This window comes from Coregonus clupeaformis, chromosome 5, assembly GCF_020615455.1.
Source record: "Coregonus clupeaformis isolate EN_2021a chromosome 5, ASM2061545v1, whole genome shotgun sequence".
In the NCBI taxonomy this organism is placed as follows: domain Eukaryota; kingdom Metazoa; phylum Chordata; class Actinopteri; order Salmoniformes; family Salmonidae; genus Coregonus; species Coregonus clupeaformis.
In genome coordinates this window covers 22,899,757-22,915,133 of record NC_059196.1, presented here as the reverse complement: position 1 = coordinate 22,915,133, position 15,377 = coordinate 22,899,757, and the positions used below count along the sequence as shown (strand labels likewise).

Genomic DNA, 15,377 nt, shown 5'->3' with positions numbered 1-15,377 from the left:
GAGGTGGAAACATTATGCTTTGGGGGTGTTTTTCTGCTAAGGGGACTGGACAACTTCACCGCATCAAAGGGACGATGGACGGGGCCATGTACCGTCTGTCACGATCGTCGTAGGAAGTAGACCAAGGCGCAGCGTGATGAACGAACATGTTTATTTATCATTAGCGATAAACACGGACAGTAAACAAAAACAACAAACGACTCGTAACGTCCTAGGTAACTTAGACCAACACGGAACAAGAACTCACAAACACAAAGGGAAAAACAGACTCCCAATCAGAGACAACCAGCCACAGCTGACACTCGTTGCCTCTGATTGGGAGTCACTCAGGCCAACCTAGAAATAAACAAACTAGAACTCCCAACATAGAATTACACCACATAGAACGAACACACCCTGGCTCAACATATAGAGTCCCAGCGCCAGTGTGTGACAGTACCCCCCCCTAAAGACGCGGACTGCGACCGCGCCTCAACCAGAGCAAAACAGGGGAGGGCTGGGTGGGCATTCCTCCTCGGCGGCGGTTCTGGCTCCGGGCTTGCCCACCACCCTCCAATAATCCCCCCATAACGCCCCTGGTCCGGTCTGGCCCCGCTGGCTGGAGCTGAACTGGACGTAGTATGAGCGGATAGCTTCAGCTCCGTTGTGGAGCAGTTGACCGGTACCTGATTAGGCACCGGTGACCCAGGCACGGGTTGTGCCGGACTGACGACGCGCACCACTGGCTTGGTGCGTGAGGCAGGAACGGACCGGACCGGGCTGACGATGCACACCCCTGGCTTGGTGTGTGGAGCAGCAACGGGCCGGACCGGGCTGACGATACGCACCCCTGGCTTGGTGCGTGGAGCAGGAACGGACCGGACAGGGCTGACGACTCGCACCCCTGGCTTGGTGCGAGTGGCAGGAACGGGCTGGACCAGGCTGACGACTCGCACCCCTGGCTTGGTGCGAGTGGCAGGAACGGGCTGGACCAGGCTGACGACTCGCACCCCTGGCTTGGTGCGAGTGGCAGGAACAGGCCGGGCCGGGCTGGCGACGCGCACCGTAGACTTGGTGCGAGTGGCAGGAACAGGCCGGGCCGGGCTGGCGACGCGCACCGTAGACTTGGTGCGAGTGGCAGGAACAGGCCGGGCCGGGCTGGCGACGCGCACCGTAGGCTTGGTGCGAGGGGCAGGAACAGGCTGGGCCGGGCTGGCGCCGCGCACCGTAGGCTTGGTGCGAGGGGCAGGAACAGGCCGGACCGGGCTGGCGACGCACACCGTAGGCTTGGTGCGAGGGGCAGGAACAGGCCGGACCGGGCTGGCGACGCACACCGTAGGCTTGGTGCGAGGGGCCGGAACAGGCCGGGCCGGGCTGTGGAGACGGATAGGAGACCTGGAGTGAAGTGCGGCCACAACCCGTCCTGGCTGAATGCCTATCTTCACACACTCTGTGTGAGGCATCCGCACAGGACGCACAGGGCTGTGTACCCGTACTGGCATAACAGCACGTGACACTGGCGCAGGATATCCGGGACCGAGGAGAGGCATTGGAGACCACGAGTGCTGAGCCGGCACACTCCGTCCTGGCTGCATACCCACCTTCGCACGACACGTGCGGGGTGCTCGCACAGGACGTACAGGACTATGCCGAACCACTCGTGGCACAGAACGCCGCTCCGCATACCGCGGAACCTGCCCAGTCCCATGCTGCCATGCCTGAGTACGGGAAGTTGGTTCCGCTCTCCATCCAGGCTCCGCCAACCTGCCTTCTGGCCCCCCAAACCCGGTGGCCTCCTCTCCAAATCGCCCTGTGGCAGCCTCCTGCTGCCCAGCCGACACTGCTGACGCCGCTGCTCCTCTCTCGCCAGGGCCTTAATCCTAGCCCATGGCCCTTTGCCCCCGAGCATGTCCTCCCAGGACCACGATTTGCCCACCTGGGCCATCGCCAACCTCTCCATCTCCTTTCCCGGCGCTTCCTCCCATGTCCAGTCTGCCTGCTCCTGGACACGCTGCTTGGTCCTTGTATGGTGGGTTCTTCTGTCACGTTCGTCGTAGGAAGTAGACCAAGGCGCAGCGTGATGAACGAACATGTTTATTTATCATTAGCGATAAACACGGACAGTAAACAAAAACAACAAACGACTCGTAACGTCCTAGGTAACTTAGACCAACACGGAACAGAGACAACCAGCCACAGCTGACACTCGTTGCCTCTGATTGGGAGTCACTCAGGCCAACCTAGAAATAAACAAACTAGAACTCCCAACATAGAATTACACCACATAGAACGAACACACCCTGGCTCAACATATAGAGTCCCAGCGCCAGGGTGTGACACCGTCAAATCTTGGGTGAGAACCTCCTTCCCTCAGCCAGGGCATTGAAAATGGGTTGTGGATGGGTATTCCAGCATGACAATGACCCAAAACACACGGCCAAGGCAACAAAGGAGTGGCTCAAGAAGAAGCACATTAAGGCCCTGGAGTGGCCTAGCCAGTCTCCAGACCTTAATCCCATAGAAAATCTGTGGAGGGAGCTGAAGGTTTGAGTTGCCAAACGTCAGCCTCGAAACCTTAATGACTTGGAGAAGATCTGCAAAGAGGAGTGGGACAAAATCCCTCCTGAGATGTGTGCAAACCTGGTGGCCAACTACAAGAAACGTCTGGGTTTTGCCACCAAGTACTAAGTCATGTTTTGCAGAGGGGTCAAATACTTATTTCCCTCATTAAAATGCAAATCAATTCATAAAATTTTGTTGTTGTTATTCTGTCTCTCACTGTTCAAATAAACCTACCATTAAAATGATAGACTGATCATGTCTTTGTCAGTGGGCAAACGTACAAAATCAGCAGGGGATCAAATACTTTTTTCCCTCACTGTATTGGGTGTTGGGAACTTCCTGGTTTGGTAATGAATGCTTTCCACTGTTGTTTAAAAGGCTTGATTTCTCCTTAGATGTGCATTCCTTGGTGTGGTCGCTAGAGAGGGTCTGTTCTTACCCTTGACGTACGTAAACTGTGTATTATTGTGTGTCACATTAAGGTTGATAGATTTGATTTATGAGTATGATTTCTAAGACATTTCTAGCGTTTGCTTGGTAACCCCCACTCTCATACAGTACATTGCAGTAAGCCTATACAGTAGTTCAGCCACCCTCAGTGAGCAGCTCTGACACATTTCCTACCAGGCTCATTCGTATGCCAGCCAGGCAAGCTTTGTTGGCTATTCACTGCTTATTTTAAGTTGAGGGGTATCTTTTACTGTTTCTATTTTTAAACCTCCACCATATTCTACTATCTTCCATCTTCCACTTCCTGTGTATTTCCTCTCACTTTCCTGCACCGCACCCTTTCCTTGTGTATTTTAGGTTAACAGAGGGGATTTAAATGCCCTCTCTATCTTAATGATCTCCTGGCTTCAATCTTAATATCCCATCATTTTAAATGGTTGGGCTCTGCCTAAAATGTCTGATATAGCTTACACAACTGTTATTTGATGTAGTCAAAATCCATTGGTTCATTGTCTATGCAGTACAAATTACAATAGGCAAGGAAATATATCACACTGTAGATAACCTAAAAGACTCAATACTATAAAGCCTAGGCATATTTTTTAATTAAGTATGAATGACAGTATGATTTCACAATAGTTTCAATTGTAATGTCACATGCACAAGTACAGTGAAATGCCTTTCTTGCTAGCTCTAACGCCAACAATGCAGTAATCAATAACAATGTAAAAAAATAAATAAAAATAATAATAATAATGTACGTAATACTAAAAATAACAAGGAAGAACAAAAACATAAAAGTTATAAAAAGAAAAAGAACAGAATAAAGTAAGTAAGCATACTATCTATATACAGGGTCAGTTCCAGTACCATATTTACAATGTGCAGGGATACTGGATCGATAGAGGTAGATATGTATAGGGGTAAGGTGACTAGGCATCAGGATATATGATAAACAGAGTAGCAGCAGCGTATATGATGATTTTATGTGTGTATATGTGTGTGTATGTGTGTGTGTGTGTGTGTGTGTGTGTGTGTGTGTGTGTGTGTGTGTGTGTGTGTGTGAGAGCAAATTATGGAGTGAGTGTTTGTATGTGTGTCGGAGTATCAGTGAATGGGCTGTCCGCACCACCCCCTGTAGCGCCATGTGATCAAGGGCGGTGCTATTGCCATACCAAGCGGTGATTTTAGTTTTTTTATTTGTTTTTTTAAACCTTTTTTTTGTCCTTTTATTTTTATTTGTTTTCACCAAGCGTTGATGCAGCCAGTCAAGATGCTCTCAATGTAGAACTTTGTAGAACTTTTTGAGGGCCCATGCCAACCTTTTTCGACCTCCTGAGGGGGAAGAGACGCTGTCGCGCATTCGTCACGATTGTGCGCGTGTGATTTGGACACCGAGGAACCTGAAGCTCTCGGGCCTGCTCCAGTGCAGCCCCGTCGATGGGGATGGGGACATACTCGCCCCTCCGTTTCCTGTCGTCCACGATCAGCTCCTTGGTCTTACTGCCGTTGAGGGAGAGGTTGTTGTTGGGGCCCCACACTGCCAGGTCTCTGATCTCCTACCTGTAGGCTGTCTCATCGTCGCCGGTGATCAGGCCTACCACCGTCATGTTGTCAGCAAACTTGATGATGGTGTTGGAGTCGTGCGATGATATGGTGTGTGGGCCTCCCACTACGACTCGGGAAACCATGCAGTTTATTAGGCTACAGATTAAATAAATTATGATGAACTTCACAGGGTTTTGTGAAAGTGCACGGTGATGAGCTTGATGCTGCTTTCCAATAAATATTGAGGTTCTTATTCTGGTGAAATGATCAATGCTTGACTGCCATTTGACAAATACAAATATTCTCGCTCTTATCCATAATAATCTCATCATGTAGACTAGCCTACCCGCACAGCCTACCCGCAATGTATCTGCGAGCTGTTGGCTAGAGCGCAGGTGCCCAGACCCGAGTAGGCACATTTGCTATTTAACGTAACAGTTTTTGTGACAAAATTATAGGTAGAGTTGAAATACGATCGAAACACATGATTTTTGTTCGGTACATGAAAATGTAAGCGAAAAAATACATTTTGTGTGCACTACCTCATCACGCACTGATTTTTATCCGCAACAAGTCAGTTTGGTGGAAACAGCACTGGTGGGAAAATGTGCATATTTTCTTTATGCAGATTCTAGAATATTTGCATGAAAATCTGGCCAATTGGATGGAAACCTAGCTACTGTGATTGTCTTTAATTAAAATAGCAAAAAGCAATTTCTCAAGCACGAATTTAGCTAGGACTGTCTGGGAGTGTATATATATATAAAGCTCAGGAAAATCACGTTTTTGATTGCACTGCCCCTTTAAGAACAAAAACCGATGACATAGTTCCCACCCCCTTAAATCTAGCAGGCCGTCACATCAGCACCGTGGACAGGGAAGGGAGGGGGAGCGAGCAAGCAGGGTAGCGGCGCCTGGCACACGAAACCCGGCTGGAATATCACGTCGGCAGAGGCTCTCTCAACCTTCCCGGGTGCCGAGACCCGGGTAGGCTACGACAGGCTTCGGTAAAGGCAGCTTTATTGAGGTAGGAATGCCGGGCTCCAGCTTTTGGGTTTTAGCTGGGTTATAAGTCATTATAAACAACTTAGTCGCAAGATTACCCATTTATGTAAGTACTGATAATTATTATTATTGACGCTTTGGTGTTGGACATTATAGGGTCCGTCCAGGGACAGACACGAATGTATTTTCACGGTCATTCTCTACGTTTTTGACATTGTGGGTCTATTCATATTCTGAGACGTTTGACAATCGAAATGCTGGCGACATCCTACGACCATGTGGCCTGCTCTGTGCTGAGAAAATAACGGCGAAAATGAATAAACAAATAACCGAAATTATCCATATAATTGAAATTTACACCAAAATGGATTGGGGTCATATGGTAGTCGTGCTGTCACTCAAAACGACACGATGCTTAGATCGTTTTCTGCTTAGCAGAAGAAGAGCTCTGGTTGAGTCATTGTAGAAAGACCAGGCAGATAGGCTACTCCCAGCTCTTTACTGAACAAATAGTGGTTATGCATTATTTGTAAAGCCTCTTCATCATCCAGGGCTATGAGATCATCTTTATGAATAGAAAGCAACATCACATGGGATATTTAATTAAGATGGTTATTTAGTGCAGTGATACACAGTACCTTGTTTATCCTGGACTGAAAGTAGCCAATTTGAAGGCAATTGAAGCAGAGCTGTATTTAGAATGGCTTTCACGTTTGGCATGTGCATGATATATAGACATGTCACAGAAATGTGTTCACCTACATATTCACATGCATACAGCACATATTTCCACATACAAGAGTAGCCAAAGATGCATGATCTCACTAATTTGTAATGTACAGTGACATTGTATCATTATGACATCTTACGGCAAGGTGTTTTTGATTTTGATTTTTAGACAATAGAAAATAGCCATAGACAAAAGTCAATAGACAACTGAACAGTCCACAGACATGGATCCACTAAACTAAACATGACATTGGTTGGGACTTAATGCTCAACCTTCAACATAAAGACAAAACACAAACTCGGTCCTACATAAATTTCAACAAACATTCACGACATCATACTTGCTCACACCTACATGTTCCCACCGTATCCATGTCATGCCTAAATGTAACCCCAACTGGATGATTTGATAAAAAAATATATATACAGTACCAGTCAAAAGTTTGGACACACCTATTCATTCATGGGTTTTTCTTTATTTTTACTATTTTTTACATTGTAGAATAATAGTGAAGATATCAAAACTATGAAATAACACATGGAATCATGTAGTAACCAAAAAAGTGTTAAACAAATCAAATTATATTTTATATTTGAGATTCTTCAAAGTAGCACCCTTTGCCTTGATGACAGCTTTGCACACTCTTGGCATTCTCTCAACCAGCTTCACCTGGAATGCTTTCCCAATGGTATTGAAGGAGTTTCCACATATGCTGAGCACTTGTTGGCTGCTTTTTCTTCACTCTGCCGTCTGACTCATCCCAAACCATCTCAATTGGGTTGAGGTCGGGGGATTGTGGAGGCCAGGTCATCTGATGCAGCACTCCATCCCTCTCCTTCTTGGTAAAATAGCCCTTACACAGCCTGGAGGTGTGTTGGGTCATTGTCCTGTTGAAAAACAAATGATAATCCCACTAAGACCAAACCCGATGGGATGGCGTATCGCTGCAGAATGCTGTGGTAGCCATGCTGGTTAAGTGTGCCTTGAATTCTAAATAAATCACAGACAGTGTCACCAGCAAAGCACTCCCACACCATAAAACCTCCTCCTCCATGCTTTACGGTGGTAACTACACATGCGGAGATCATCCATTCACCCACACCGTGTCTCACAAAGACACAGCAGGGCGGCAGGTAGCTTAGTGGTTAAGAGCGTTGTGCCAGTAACCGAAAGGTCACTGGTTCTATTCCCCGAGCTGACTAGGTGACAAATCTGTCGATGTGCCCTTGAGCAAGGCACTTAATCCTGATTGCTCCTGTAAGTCGCTCTGGATAAGAGTGTCTGCTAAATGACTAAAATGTAAATGGAACCAAAAATCTCAAATTTGGACTCATCAGACCAAAGGACAGATTTCCACCTGTCTAATGTCCATTGCTCGTGTTTCTTGGCCCAATCAGGTCTCTTCTTCTTATTGGTGTCCTTCAGTAGTGGTTTCTTTGCAGCAAAATCGACCATGAAGGCTTGATTCACACAGTCCCCTCTGAACAGTTGATGTTGAGATGTGTCTGTGACTTGAAGTCTGTGAAGAATTTATTTGGGAGGCAATTTCTGAGGCTGGTAACTCTAATGAACTTATTCTCTGCAGCAGAGGTAACTCTGGGTCTTCCATTCCTGTGGCGGTCCTCATGAGAGCCAGTTTCATCATAGCACTTGATGGTTCTTGCGACTGCACTTGAAGAAACGTTAAAAGTTCTTGAACATTTCCGTATTGACTGACTTTCATGTCTTAATGTAATGATGGACTGTCGTTTCTCTTTGCTTATTTGAGCTGTTCTTGCCATAATATGGACTTGACCTTTTACCAAATAGGGCTATCTTCTGTATACCCCCCCTACCTTGTCACAACACAACTGATTGGCTCAAACGCATTAAGAAGGAAATAAATTCCACAAATTAACTTTTAAGAAGGCACACCTGTTAATTGAAATGCATTCCAGGTGACTACCTCATGAAGCTGGTTGAGAGAATGCCAAGCGTGTGCAAAGCTGTCATCAAGGCAAAGGGTGGCTATTTGAAGAATCTTAAATATAAAATATATTTTGATTTGTTTAACACTTTTTTTTGGTTACTACATGATTCCATATGTGTTATTTCATAGTTTTGATGTCTTCACTATTATTCTACAGTGTAAAAAAAAATTTTTATAAAGAAAAAACCGTTGAATGAGTAGATGTGTCCAAACTTTTGACTTGTAGTGTATATACTGAGTATACCAAACATTAAGAACACCTTCTTAATATTGAGTTGCACCCTCCCACCCTTTTGCCCTCAGAACAGCCTCAATTTGTCAGGGCATGGACTCGACAAGGTGTCGAAAGCGTTCCACAGGGATGCTGGCCCATTTGACTCCAATGCTTCCCACAGTTGTGTCAAGTTGGCTGGTGGACCATTCTTGATACACACAGGAAACTGTTGAACATGAAAAACCCAGCAGCGTTATTTTCACATACATCGGATAGGTTCAGTGAAATGTGTTGTTTTACAGGGTTAGCCATAGTAGTACGGCGTCCCTGGAGCAAATTAGGGGTAAGTTCCTTTCGGCTCGGGTATTCGAACCAGCGACCTTTCTGTGACTGGCCAAATGCTCTAACCGCTAGGCTACCTGCCATCATACCAATGATGACATTGCTTATTCCTGCTTGGAGCCTATTAGCATATCCTATTAATGCCATAATTTACACATGGCTGTCCCCATGTACTCTCTAATCTACCACGTTGACATTATGGGGAGGCAGCGAGTTGCCTGAGATTTCGATTGAATTACCACTGTGCCCTGGCCTGCGCTGCTCTCCAGCCACACACTAATTGGGTTATACTGGCATATTTTCCCCTCAATCTTTCCAAAGCCTGTCTTTTGCTCTCTCTCTCTCTCTCTCTCTCTCTCTCTCTCTCTCTCTCTCTCTCTCTCTCTCTCTCTCTCTCTCTCTCTCTGTGTCTCTCTCTGTTTCCCTCTGTCTCTCTCTTTTTGTTTCTCTCACTCTTTCTCTGCCTCTTTTCGCCCTCCTTTTTCTCAGTAGCATTTCTTTAATGCAAATTGTGATTTGGGTAAATGAAGTTGGGCAGCAGGCGGGTTTAAATTTAGAATCACTCTAAGATAATTGATGGATTGAAGTGTAGCCAACCTATAAAACATAAGAGCCAATTGTAGGTACTTGTGCTAAGGGCTCAGGTTAAATCATAAAAGTAACAAGGCACGTTATATTAATGAGAGGTGGTGCAACCGTAAGATACAGGCCATTTATGAACTTTAAGGTCCATTCATAACATCATCTCATTATCTATTCACCTCTTAGAGCCTATGTCTGTTTCTATTTGTCATGTTTTCAGTTTTCAGGGATATACCATACTGTAAATATTGCACATTTTGGTATCTATACTGTATAATATATATACCGTATATATTGCAGTGATCATAGTCTTCACCCATAGTATAGCCTAGTGAGTGATCATAATATTTACTCAGACCACCCTTTACATGTGTGTATACTGTATAGTAGGCCTATGTACTGTATTCCTGAGACTGATATTAGTTTTATTTTCCCTACAGACTCAGAGAGCCTTGTCAATGGGAACCATCAGTCCCAGTCGCGCCATCCAGCCCCCGGTGAGAGAGACCCCCGCTCCGAGCATAGTGCCATCGTCAGCTCCATCGAAAAGGACCTCCAGGACATCATGGACTCCCTAGTCATGGATGATCCCCAGCCTTCCTCTTCAGACTCAAAAAAGCCAGACCACCCCATCCCCCACTCCCCGCTGTCCCCCATGGTCAACGGAGGAGGCCGATACCTCCTCTCCCCTCCCACCAGCCCGGGAGCCATGTCGGTGGGCTCCAGCTATGAGAACACATCCCCACCCTTCTCCCCCCTGTCCTCTCCCTCGGCAGCCAGCAGCGCAGGCAGCTACACCAGCCCCTCTCCCAGCGGCTGCCTGGACCCCCAGGACCCATCTCTGCCCCCCGTGCCGGTCCGCTCATCCAGCTACAACTACACAACTACACCACCCATCCCCCAGCCAAGGACCATACTGACCAACTACAGCCCGGCCGGCGTGGTGCAGAGGGTTCCTGAGAGCCCCAGGCTCCAGAGGAAAGGTCTCCTCGAGGCCCCCCAGAGCCCCAAGCCGGCCCGCAGAGGCCAGAGCCTGGATAGCCCAGGGGGGATGGGTTCAGAGAGCCCCAGACTGACCCACCTATCTGTTGCCTCAGCCGATGCCGGGTACATGGGCATGGGCAGGAGCGCAGTGCCAAGTAGCCCCAGACTCACTGCCAAGTTCCCCTACGCCTCCACGTCCTCCTCCCCATCCAGCCCCAGGACGAAAGCGGGCACCATCCTCCAGGAGCGCCCGGCCAGCCTCTTCAGAGAGCAGGTGGACCACTCCCTCACCTCCAGCCCTTCCAGACAGCTGCTATCCCACACCAGCAGGGCCTTCCAGCCTCCCCTGGACCCCATCGTCCACATCATCCATGGGGGCTCTCCACTCCAGCAGCACCACCCCTTCCCCCACCCCCGCACGCTGCAGCCCCCAGAGAGCCCTCGACTGACCCGCAGGAACCTCGAGCTCAGCAGCGGTGTTGGGGGCAGCAGCATGAAGGAGCTCCCCCCTCTCAGCCCCTCCATGGCTCGCAGAGGGGTGCCTGTTCACCCGGGGGCTCTCCCTGGAAGTATCCCCACGTTGAGAACGCCCGAGAGCCCATCATCATCATTGGGGAAGCTGGGAGTCCCGGAGAGCCCCAGGCTCCTACGCAAGGCTTGCTCCCCCCCAGAGGACCAGTTTGGCGGCAGTGTGGTCCGAGCCCGCAGCCCCTCCCCCACCTCAGGGCTGATGATGATGGAGAGCGGGGGAGGGGGGAGGAAGGCCAGCTTTGGGAACGCCCTCTCCCCTGCTTACAGCCTGGGCTCCCTACCTGGCTCCTCGCCTCTCGCCAGCCCCAGGGGCCATAGGAAGATGTCCGGGGGCCCCCGGGAACAGAGGGGCCCCCACCCAGGCATGCGGGAGCGCAAAAACAGCATCTCTGAGATCAGCGACAACGAGGACGAGCTGTTGGAGTACCACCGGCGCCAGAGAGAGGAGAGGCTCAGGGAGCAGGAGATGGAGAGACTGGTAAGTAGAGCGGCCTGCTCTTAGCTGGATCAACTGTTAGCTGTGAGCTAGGCTAGCTGTTCATACCAATCATCATTGACCACGTGATACAGAGATGCAGGGTAATAGTAACGTAGAAGTTATTAGATTGGTTGAACAATATTTATCCAAGTAATACTATCAATTAAATTACCATTAATTTTTATACTGGTCATCAAGATGGTCTAGGCCTAGGGCAGTGGTCACCAATCGCGATCGACTGGCCGCATTCCTAGTCCATCGCCAAACATTTCTGTCAAAAACCCAACGTTACTTTTTTTTTGTATTCCTCTTTTTAGCTGCCCTGCGTGCTGGGTAAGCGAAGTGTTCCTATTTTGAACCATTTCACCTGTCTGAAGGTAAAAACTGCCTTCCCTGCGTGCCTGGAGAGCAAATCAAGTGCACCATAGGCCTACCGCTGGCCAATCGGATGGCTCAGATTACCATGCCTGCAGTAACGGAGCACGCGTAAAAGAAAGCTACAGCAAAGTTGATACTGTGAGATTTGAAAACTTTTAAAACCATGACTAGAGCGAGAATGTCAACAAATACAGCAATGAGTGAGTTCATGTTTAAGTTCTTACCCAGCTCTGTCAACACTTTTTATTCAAAACTTTTATAAGCCATAAAATGCACGTTCTTCCTACTTCCACTCGTGCTACAACCAGCACTGCAGCAGTAATGAATGAGTAGGAAAATGTATCTATAGGCTTGCGTTGTTATTATTAGCGGCTTGGGTCTTTTTTAATATTGAGGAATATTTCACTTTCTCTGTTCATAAGAGTAACAACATGAATTTGTGCATGAAATAATGCGGTGCGACTCGAGTTTCGCCATCAGCTGGAAGACAGTGTCTCTTTTTGGTCAGTGTCAGCGGAGGAAAGGGAGAGCAGAGGTACGTTGAGGCGAGCCCTCAGTCTGCTGCTCTCTCCCTCCGCTGACACTGACCATCAGATGCAGGCACCATCAGCCGTGTAAAATTATTTAAATGTATGCTCACTCAGCTGTGCCTCACAAGTAATACAACAACTGATCTATTACCGGTGTGATCATATAGCCTACCTACATTTTTTAAATATAAATATTTTTAAATGGTCCGAAAAACAATGCATTGGCAGGGCAATTCAAGCAAAGCCAATATGCGGCAATAATGTATTGGGCCTATAACTTACTGCACAAACTTAATTGCTACAGTAATGTTTTTAATAGGTTAATGTTGCATAGGCTTATGTTTTTTAAGCAATGTTTAAAAAAATCTGAGCGGTAGATCTCTCTCCCTGCCTGTCTCTCTCTCTCTCTCTCTCTCTCTCTCCGCTATCTATCCAATAAAAACAACAACGAAACCTGAACCTTCTTAGATGGGCCTCCTCATGGTTTTCACATAAGAATTAAATCGTAATTATACCGTCATACACAACATGTTTATGATGAAGCTACTGGATTTGCTGAGCTGTAGTTTGACTTGTAGCCTTTTTTAACCACCATGTTTAGTCTTTCTCCAATCAAGTGTTCCGCCACATGACCAGATAACCGTTTGTTTAACCTAAGAGGATGGGAGTGGAGAGAACAGTGAAGTCCATATTTGTGAGGAAAAGGGAGGAGTAGGGATTGTAAAAAACTCTGAATCCCAACTGAAACCATCTAAACTGCCGGCGGGCGGTGACTAAACATCCAGGTTTTTCCATGGCAACCCCATTGTTTGTTGTCCCTTTTTGCACTAAAGAGGGGGAGGGAGCGGTCCCCAATGAAGCGCCTGAGACAATGTCCTTTAAAATACTTTTATATGCGTGTGCCTCTGTGTGATAACTCTTGTCTTCCTCCTTGTAGGTACACCATAGCAATATAATGACTAGAATGGGGAAACCCCCTCAGACCATGGCAATATGAAGTTACAGTAATGGGTACATTCTATTTCTATTAGTAGGGTGCCGCTGCCAAAATGAGGGCAGTTCTTTTGGGCAGAGGAGGAATGACTTGCCCTAGCTGCTCTGTGTACACTGGGTTACGCTCTGGTTCCCAACAGGAGCATTACTTCCATTACACAGCAGTAAAACCATGTCTGGCAATCCCAGAATGGACACAATCTGTCTTTGTCTACTCCATCACCTCCATGTGTTGGAATAGGCTGCTGCCCTAAATGAAAGAGAAATGTCTCTGTTCCAATTCAATGAGAAAAGCAATTGCCAGGATTGTTAAGGACAACAAGGTCCTCCAACCCTTAGGCCTATCAGTTAAATTGTATTTGTGATTCTGTCTGTATGGATGGGGTTTAAATTGAAAGGATGGTTATTACAGGGAACGTAATGACCTTTGGTCTTAACCTTGTGCCATTAGACTGGGAAATATTGACATAGGACAGAATGTAAATAGCAGAAGGAATCTCGAGGAATGTACATAAGCCATGCGGATAAGGCATGTAGCTTATAAAGAGAGGTACTAAGAAGGTGGACAGATTGTAGAGATTTAAGTTTTCTTTGTCACCTGCCGTTCTGACTTTCAAAATGTAAGATGGGTGGTTTGGTGAATTACGTAATGCCTGCGTGATTAGTAACCTTGTCTGAAGCCAGAAGGCTTGCATTAGCTACCTGAGCAAATGCATAGGCTTTAGCTTAGTGAGCTATCTATCACAATTATAACAAGATTAAGCCCCTGGCATATGAGCTTTGCCACTGGTATGATAGTATTTTCCTTGTAAGGCGGGATCGAGAGGGGAGTACAAGTATTATATGTGTTCATTGTGAACCCAGGTGTGCTCAGCTCATGCAGCACTAAATGAAGGCTTTGGATCCCGTAACCATTATTACCATGAGGTATTTCTGCATCCGTTTTAATCCACCCAAAGATTCTGTTCTGTCCGGGTCTTTAAGATCCAGCTAGACGCAGACTGAACTGTGCAGAGCTAAGCATGACATAATGTCCTTGTAAGTGGAAGGCTTTAGACTCTTGCCGTGGTGCGAGACGGCAAAAGGCAGCACAGCGAGCCAAGCGTGACACAGGTCTTCAGTGTCTCTCACTGGAGCTGCCAGGGGGAGTGGGAGGGGTATGGGGGAAGGGGAGGTGGAGGGCAGTGTACAGTCCAATCATCGAGGCTATATTTACCCCAAAAGAGCCACACTTTCTGTACCCAAGGACCGCCTGTCTGTCTGTCTGCTCACCGTCTGTCTATCTGTCCATCTGACTGTCAGAAGTCAGTCTGTCAGTCTCCCAGCAACATGTTGCAGGCCAGGCCAAGCCAGGCCAGGGGTAACTAACTGCACTTTGTCGCCAAGTTATTTCCGGATGCAGTCAGTCAGACCCTGGGGATCAGTGTCATGCCTGAAGCAAAGAGGTATGCTGGGTACAGCTATCTATCCCTACAGAGGGAGGCAACACAAGCTTTCTCTGGCATCCTAATAAACTAACAGCACTGTTTATACGTAGGGCTTGTTAACTGTACCAAGGATACTCAATTATTTGTGTGTTCTGGAAAGACATTTGTGTGTTCTGTGGACCGAGAAAACATAAGTGTTCACCAGGGACGACCTCATTCATACCGTCTGTTTACAATGTTTATACAGCACCTTTATTATCTTTCATCCAAGTATCACGTGCCACATAAACCTGTGAAATGCTATCTTAAGATTTTATTTTTGCCAGCCAATCAGAAGTGAGCTCTATATCATATAGGAGTCCAGGCAGTTAAGGATATTATTTCTAAGCTGCCTTTGAGTTGTAGTGCTACACATGGTTGCTTAGTGAAACACTGCCTTGGCAAACACACTTGGCATATGGCGTTAGTCACTGGCTGGCTGATCTGACTGTCAGACAGATAGTGTTATGAAAACGCCAGTCTACTGATGATTACCTCATTGTTGTAATAGGAAGTCCAAGGATGATGACATCACATATTCCATTACCTTATAATGCTGACACGTTTCGTCAGGCTCACAGCGAAATTTCTAAACTTAGCTAAACAAAAATGCCCACATTCTTCTCAGAATTAGAA

At 47.1% G+C, this 15,377-nt stretch overlaps 1 protein-coding gene across 1 annotated transcript in view; it reads left to right on the top strand.

The window, feature by feature from the left end:
• The window catches only part of LOC121565204 (pleckstrin homology-like domain family B member 1), a 126,942-nt gene that overhangs the window by 74,169 nt on the left and 37,396 nt on the right, over positions 1–15,377 (top strand). Inside the window, exon 6 of the mRNA XM_045213544.1 lies at positions 9,822–11,374. Coding sequence (XP_045069479.1) covers positions 9,822–11,374 — 1,553 coding nt within the window. The remainder of the gene's footprint in view (positions 1–9,821; positions 11,375–15,377) is intronic.